We start from the raw sequence: 8,705 nt of genomic DNA, 5'->3' as shown, positions 1-8,705 counted from the left end.
GAAATACTGTGTTTTAAAGTCACTTGAAAGAATTTTTTCTCTTTGTAGTTGTGCCACCAACTTGATATACTATTATGTGTATTTGTTTCAGTTTGATTTAAATTGGGGGGATGACGTTTTTCTTTTTCTGTCTTTTTCTTTTCAGTTTATAAGATTTGAATAATAAAAGCTACAAAATAAGGCACAGTCAGAAATAGCCTATAATGTGGTGCCTCTGTTTCAATATTTTAATATAAGTATGTGTGCATATTGGGATAGCCTCCTCTTTTCTGACACAAAAGGCAGCACACATTGTTCTGTACCTGGTTTTTTTTGTCACTTAACATGTTGACCTGGAGATGACATCACATCAGTTGATAGAGACTTTCTTTATTCCTTTTCACAGCTGCATTAAGTACTACATTTTGTAAACAGAGCACAGTTTTCTCAGTCGGTCCCCTATTAATAGACATTTGGCTTATTTCTAGATTTTTGCTATAACAAATTATGCCATAGTGAATAGAATTGTATATATGCTGTTTTGTATTTTTACCAGCATATCTATGGAAATTGCAATATTCTTAGAAGAGGAATAGCTTGGTCAAAAGGTAGATACATATGTAATTTTAGTAGATACTGATACCAAACAACCCTTAAAATGTTGTACTATTTTTGAATTCCTAAAGACAATATATGAGATTGCTTCTCTCAGCACAGCCTGACCAACACATATATTGTCTTTATTTTCCCCCACCTGATAGGTGAGCAATGGCTCTTCAGTGCAGTTTTAATTACAGTTCTCTTATTATGAGCAAGAGGTTAAGGACCAAGTTTACATTTACGTTCTGTTTTCCGTAAACTATTCCTTCTTGTCCCTAGCTCATTTTTTTCTATTTTTTTTTTGGGGGGGGGAAATATTTTAATTGTAGTTTAAGCTACCATTTTCCTATTGCTTATGCATTTAGTCATAAGTAAGAATGTTTTTCCTACTCCTAGGTTATAGAAAACTTCATCCATACTTTCTTACAGTTCTTATTTGTACCCAAGATTTTAAACACGTTCCCAAAGAGACATTTATGTACACCAAAGTGTCAGTTTACAAATCCAAGTTTATGAAGTAGTGTCAAACATTGCAGTTGTCTACATGAGACATATTTAATAATCTGTCATGTTCACACTTGTCTTCATTCTTCTAAATGGAGTCAGTCTGAAGTCGTCTTGCCTGCATGGTAAAATGTTTTGTTAGTAAAGCAGAAAAGAGTATTTCCGGACTAATGTATGCCCTTTATGAATGAACATATTCAATCATTGAAAACTTTACCTTTCTAAAAGAAGGTAATATAAACCATTACGATGCAGCCCACAATCCAGGCAATCAAGAGAAGAATAGGGACCAGAATGCGTGATGATGTAGATTCTGTTTAAAAATAAACAAAACAGAACAGATTTGGTAGGTCATTTGGGCATTTTATCTCCTGAAACAAGAGAATAAGAGGGATCTGGTAATAACAAGGGAATAAATACACTCTCTAGTCATACCCATACATGACTATCAGTGTTTTTTCTACAAAAGGTACATGGGACTCAGCTGGGAATTTGGAATAGAAGGCCTGTGTTCAATCATTGGTCTTCCTTTTACAGTTATGTGACCTTGGGCCACTCTGAGCTTGAACTTCCCTATTTGTAAAATATAGATAATGAAACATGTGATATCTACCCCCTGAAGTTGTTTCGAGGATCAAATGAATTTGAATACATGCAAAGGCTTTGTAAAGTCTATCCACTGTGCATGTTTAGTGAAGACAGCACACATTCATGTATGTGTGCAATAGCACAAAGAGCAGCTGTTTACATACAAACAATTGACAATGATTCTGACGTAATTCCTACTAAACTAAATAATAATTACAACATAGGGAAAGGTATTGAAATTGTTCTTGGCCTTGATAGCTAACTTTACTCTAAAATATCATAGGGGGAAAAGCACTATATTGTATATGATCATTCTTTTTTTAATCTTCACCCAGGATATTTTTCCATTGATTGTGGAAGAGAGAGGGAAAGACAAAGAAACATTGATGTGAGAAAAACACATCAATTGGTTGCCTCTTGCATGAGTCCCTACAAGGGCCTGGGATGGAGAGGAGTCTGCAACCGAGTTACATGTCCTTGATCAGAATCAAACCTGGGACCTTCGGTCCTCAGGCCAACTCTCTATCCACTGAGCCAAACCAGCTAGAGATATATGATCATTCTTGACTAGAGAAGAGAGATTCAGGACATTTTAAAAAAATTGTTCAATATAGCAACCAACACTGGACCAACACACACATAAAAGACATTAGTATAATGATTCCTCCTGTGTCTGCTGTTTGTACCCTGACCAATAAAAAGCAACTTTAAAAATATCTTTTTAAAATAATATTCACTGCATCTCAATCTTATTCTTTCAAACACACACATATCACACAATAGAGTTAAAAAAATGCACAGAAAGATATCATATAAAATTAATGTTTTGGGTTAAGGACTCATATATTCTTCATTGAAAAGCACAATTAGATCGTATGCCATCAGCTAACAAAGAGGATGCATAGTCTTAGCAATTGCATTTCTTCACTTTATAATTTTCATTACTTTAAAGTGTGGAGTTTTAAAAATACTATTAAAGTACAATCATCTGGAAACTTCTAAAGACACGTCTAAAATTAAAAGATATTCTCATTAAAGCAAGCTTTCAGAAGTTAAAATAAATATTAATCATTTAAATCTATGTTTCCAGAAATGTTGGAGTCTTTCTTAATTCTCAAAAATTAATTAGGTTTTCCTTGCTTCTCCACCTTCCTGTGACTTTGAACAAAGCATTAACCACTGAATGAAAAACCCTTCTCTTTATCTGCCATGTGGTATTGCATTAAGAATAAAGTGAACATTAAGACATACCCTTTACTCTTAATTGAATGAAAGCCTTTTATGAATTAAGGTGCCATTACAGTGGAAGTACATAATAGTACTTTTTTGAGCTGTTCATATATGTGATTTAGTATTTTTTCCAATTTCAAAGAACTTAAAAGTGAATATTGATATTTTAATTGAGCATTATAACTATTTTATATAGGGATATTTTAATATAATTCTAAAATGTACATATTATAAAGCCTTAATTATTTATAATTCATTGTAAACCAATGCAATTGATTGTGCCTTTTTACATTCAAACTATAACTGCATTTTTGTTCTTTTAACCCTAATATGTTAAGTTTTACCAAAAATCTGTCCCATTGCTCTGAAATAGGAGTACAGGAACTCAACCTAGCACAAATCAGCACAAAACCTTTTTTAAAATATGAAGACCAACTTCAAAATCTTCTTTCTCTGTCCAGGCCTGAGCATGCCCAAGCAATTACACCTGGAAGAATTCTTAAGGTCACAGTGTCCTAGGACAAGACTGTCCACGTTCAAAACATGATGCCACCACTCTCTACGTGCATGATTGCAGGCAAGTTACAAACTTTTGCTGTCTCTGCTTCCTTACCTGTAAAATTGGAATGATGATAATACTGCATATTTCATGAGACTGTCAGGACTAAAAGCAAGAATTCCTGTAGGCATTTAGAAACTATTTCTTGGACACAGCATATTCAGACCATTTTGTCATATCAGCCTTAATCATCTTTCGTAAATATAAAAAATGTTTAAAAAACAGGAAGAAAATTTCAGATGCACAGCATATGAGAGATGACTAAGCCCATTGTATTTATTTTAATTTTAGAGTTAGAAAACAGGCTCAGAGAGGTTGAGGGACTTCCTCAAACTCGCAGGCCATTCGTAGCAGCTCTGACACAGAATTCAAATGCCCTTAATTCTGGCCCAGCATGCCACAATACCGCAATCTAATCCCTCAAATCTAGTACCACCCTGGAGAATAACTGACTTCTAACTCACCTTTCAAAACAAGCGTGAACAAATTCAGCCTTTAAATTTGTTTAATCCTTTCAGAATTGTCCACGAATATATAGACATGGTCCATACGCTGCACACTGAATGCATGTTTTTTGGCCACACTAACATACATGGTTAATGCTCTTTTAGCAGATATACCACATTCATCAGAATAACCGAGTAACACCAGATACTGGGACGCAAAATAAGCCAGGGAGCCTGGGTCCTTTTTTTGCCAAGACAGCCTGACGCTGAAATCTTACCTTTTTCAGCCATTCTTCCTGTCTTTGGGTGGGCTGATCAGCGCCAGGCTTACTTGTTACTGTTTTCCAGGGTCACTTTGAACTTTAAATAGAGAGATTATCTGAAGAGGGCAGCAGCTGCCCCTCTCCTGGCTGCCAATTGTGTGCAAGCAGAGCTCCTCTGGCAACTCTTAGCCTGTTGTGATGGAGGAAACAAGGGGCTGCATGGCCTAAAGAATGAAACAGGCTGAGTTATCCTAACCCAGAGATAGGCAGATTTCTAATTCACCCAATGCCTTCAGCCCACGAGAAGAAAATGGTCAGTGAAGGAATGCACAGAAGGAAAATGTCATTGCAATTAGAGAAATTCTGCCCAAGAGGGAGGGTGATATATGGAAAAGAAAGGACTTTGAAGCTGGACAGACGTGACCTCAAATTCTAGCTCTGCTATGTCTGTAAGAAAGGTTGAATTGCTTAACACGGGCATCAGCTTCTTTAATTTTAAAATCAGGAGAGCAATGCCTACCCATGAAAAAAAGTGTCATAAAAATGAAATGAAAAAGCTCTGTGAAATACAGTTCTTTATTACATTATAGGATGCAGAAGATAAAACACATTAAGTGCTGCCCCTTCCCATGAACCATTCTAAAAAGAGAAATTTCAATATAAAGGTACTAGAAGCAAAAACAATAAAAAGATGTTGTATTGCCAAGAATTATCAGAGAGCAGTCATAAGCTTTTTATTAGCCAAAAAATAGGACATTTCATTTTTAAAAGTCCAACCTGGTTTATGTAAATGACCTACTATGCTTGAGATTCTCATTGGAATAACTTTAATGTTTAGGTTTGGATAGAAAAGTTTTGCCAAATGACCCTGTGACCAACAAATAGCACCAATACTTCCCAAAACTCCAATATGAGATTGAGAGTGTCCTCCTTTAGAAGGTAAGACTTGCATGATCAAAGCCATCTCCACAGAGCTCCAAGAAGGACGGTTCCCTGCAAATGACCATGCCCCGTCATAGATCAAAATCCGCCAATGGGTCTCCATCTGAACGCCTTGTTAAGGCACCTAAAAAGCCTCATCTCTACTTTCCCATTTGCAATGATGCTTCAGCCCCCGTGAGCTCCTTGCTGTTATATGAATTCAGGGTATGCTCCCACAGACATAGGTAAGAACACTTGATTTTCTACCTCAAGTCATATAGATTAGAGTCTACAGCCAATAATCTGGTAATTTGATGATGTGGCATTTAAGCCAAGTTTATTACATGTCATTTAAGCCAAATTATCATCTCTCTCTCTCTCTCTCTCTCTCTCTCTCTCTCTCTCTCTCTCTCTCATTTAACATTGAAAAAAAATGCCTGGCTATACTCAAGTAAGAGGAGAAATGATGTACAATCTATGCAATAAAATTCCTGGTAAAGTCGGATATTGTTTTTCAATATTAAATAATTATATATTGAACAAAGACTAATTGAGGACAAGATAGAGACAGAGAAAGAAGAAAAATGGTGATTGATCCCACTTAAATGATACTGAAGTTCTTAACTAACTGGGCTGAAATGAATATACTATCTTAAGGCAAACAGGAAGAGAGAGAGAGAAAGAGAAAGAGAGAGAGAGAGAGAGAGAGAGAGAGAGAGAGAGAGAGAGGAAACAGTGAGGTACCCTCCAAAGAACAAACATACATATATATGAGGATAAAATAATTTGCCTAAAATAAATAAAAATAAAGATATAAAAAGGCCTGTGTTTCTCAGTAGTTAGAACATCAGCCCATGCACCAAAGGGTTTCCAGTTCAATTTCTGGTCAAGGACATGTACCTGAGTTGCAGGTTTACTCCCTACCCCTTGGTTGGGGCATGTGTAGGAAGTAACTAGTTGATGTGTCTCATATCGATGTTTCTCTCTCTCTCTCTCTCTCTCTCTCTCTCTCTCTCTCTCTCTCTCCCTCCCCTCCCTCCCTCCCTTACGGGTACACTTTCTCTGGAAAGCAATGGGAAAAATATTTTTGGTGAGTATTAAGAAAAGAAACAAACAAGAAAGATATAAAAAGGTTTCTACATTTTAAATATTTATTGTCATTTTAATTACCTTAATATTTTCCTTTTGCTAGAAAAAGGACTATTATTAACATTGTTGCTATCAGTTTGGATTTTGAGAAGGGACTGCTTTATAACACATCATTTATTTTGCTTAGTTTTCTATAGAGAGAGAGGAGGAGGAACAAAACTAATTCAGGGAACATTAATTGCTCAGAAAGGGGTACAATCTAGAATTCATTTCCTTGGTATCCTATCAGTAATTTTTTAAGTTGTATAATATTATTAAGGAGAAAATGTTTTATTCATTAATAGACTAGTTTCACTTTGAATTCATAAACCCAAAGGCAAATATTTAACCATTTTTGAATTTTCCTCTTAAGGCATACTATTTAGGTATATTTCCTATTTCTACTTTGCATACTTAAAGATTTAGCTATCAAATTCCTTATTATCAAGATGACATTCGATTCTTCTAGGCTACTTCGGGTAAAAAATTGAAATATTTGCCTTCCAATGCAAGATAAATCAAACTTCTTTACTTTTCAAATATTTTTAACCACCAATTTAGTGTCTGCAATTGTAGTAGGTAGATATGAACATGGTAGATTAAATGGACAAATTCCTATAAAGAGATTAACTACCAAAATGGACCCAAAAAGAAATAGAAAATTTGAATAGACTTATAACAAGAGATCCAAGTCATAAACAAAGAATGTCCCACAAAGAAAAGTCCTGGAACAGATGGCTTCACTGGTACCTTCTACCAAACATTTAAAGAGTTAGGACCAATATTTCAAAAGCTCTCACCAAAAATAGAAGAGGAGGAAAGACTTCCCAACTCATTCTATGAAACTAGTACTACCCTAATACCAAATCAAACATATGATAAGAAAACTACAGACCAATCTCTCTATTGAATATAGGTGCAAACATTTCAACAATAAACTAACAAACCAAATTCAGCAACATATAAAAAGCATAATACACCATAACCAAGTGGGATTTATTCCAGGAATGCAAAGTCAGCACAACATTTAAATACCAATTAATGTAATACACCACATTAATAGAATAAAAAAAACATATGATCATCTCAACAGACACAGAAAAAGCATTTGACAAATTCCAACACCATTTCAAGATAAAAACACTCAACAAATAAGTAATAAAAGGGAACTTCCTCAGCCTCATAAAGGGAATCTACAAAAAAAACCCATAGCTAGCATCATACTTAATGGTGAGAGACTGGATGCTTCCCCCTCCCCCCAACATCATGAACAAGACAAGAATTTTCACTCTCATACTTTGATTCAATATTGTATGGGAGGTTGTAGCTGGAGATTTAGGCAGAATATGAAGTAAAAGGCATCCAAACTGGAAAAGAAATTAAACTATCTCTATTTTCAGATGACATGATCTTATATATAGAAAATCCTAAAGAATCTGCAAAAAAAACCAAAAAAATCTGGTAGAGCCAATTTTCAAACTCAGCAAGGTTGCACGATACAAGTTCAACACACAAAAATCAGTTGTATTTCTACAAACTAGCAATGAACAGTTTTTAAATTAAATTAAGAAACAAAGTCATTTAAGTAGCATCAAGAGCCAGAAAATACTTAGAAATAAATTTAACCAAAAAATGTACAGGACTTGTAACTGAAGATTAACCAAAAAAAAAATCCCTGAAGGGAATTAAAGAAGATATAAATAAATGGAAAACTATTTTGTGTTCACTTAATATTGTTAAAGGTGGCAATACAACCCTAAGCAATATACAGATTTAAAATACTCTTATCTAAGTACCAATAGCCTTTTTTTTTTTTTTTTTTTGCAGAAAGGGAAAAGCTACCCTTAAAATTTATATTAAATTGCAATTGATTCTGAATAATCAAAGCAATCTTGAAAATGAAAAACAAAGTTGGAGGACCCAATCTTACTGATTTCAAAACTTCCTACAAAGCTACAGTAATCAAGAATGTGTGGTATAGGCTTAAGGACAGACATAGATTAATGAAATACAATTGAATGTCCAGAAATAAACCCATACACTTACAATCAAGTAATTTCAACAGGTATGCCAAGACAATATTTTAGAAAAAAAACCAAAAACACAGACTCTTCAACAAATGATGCTGGGAAGACTAGTTTTCCACATGCAGTAGAATAAAGGTGAACCCCCACCTCACACCATATAAAGAAATTCATCAAAGTAAATCAGGCAATGAATTCTTAAATAGAACACCTAAACTATAAGCATTTAAAGAAAAAAAAAACAGAAAAATTGGCCTTTATTAAAATTTAAAACTTTTGTACATCAAAGGACACCATTAAGAAAGTAAAAAGAAAATAAATGGAATGAGAAAAAATATTTACAAATCATATGTCTGATAATGGTTTAGTGTCCAGAACATATATGTAAGAATGTGTGTGTGTGTGTGTGTGTGTGTGTGTGTGTGTGTGTTTATCTCAACAACAAATAACCAATTTAAAAATG

The 8,705-nt window shown here is 34.5% G+C and overlaps 1 protein-coding gene across 1 annotated transcript; it reads right to left on the bottom strand.

Annotated features, from left to right (window-relative positions):
- Positions 1–1,068: 1,068 nt before the first annotated feature.
- On the bottom strand, positions 1,069–4,333 carry STRIT1 (small transmembrane regulator of ion transport 1). The gene is made up of 3 exons (XM_036351311.1): positions 4,185–4,333; positions 1,301–1,396; positions 1,069–1,201 (listed from the first exon to the last, which is right to left on the bottom strand). The coding sequence occupies exons 1-2, from the start codon at positions 4,195–4,197 to the stop codon at positions 1,305–1,307; spliced, it is 105 nt and encodes a 34-aa protein (XP_036207204.1). The 5' UTR covers positions 4,198–4,333; the 3' UTR covers positions 1,069–1,201; positions 1,301–1,304.
- Positions 4,334–8,705: the final 4,372 nt, after the last annotated feature.

The sequence above is a fragment of the Myotis myotis genome, unplaced genomic scaffold (assembly GCF_014108235.1).
Source record: "Myotis myotis isolate mMyoMyo1 unplaced genomic scaffold, mMyoMyo1.p scaffold_m19_p_2, whole genome shotgun sequence".
NCBI lineage: Eukaryota > Metazoa > Chordata > Mammalia > Chiroptera > Vespertilionidae > Myotis > Myotis myotis.
Note: the sequence above shows the minus strand (reverse complement) of the source record. Positions and strands in the feature narration are given on the sequence as shown.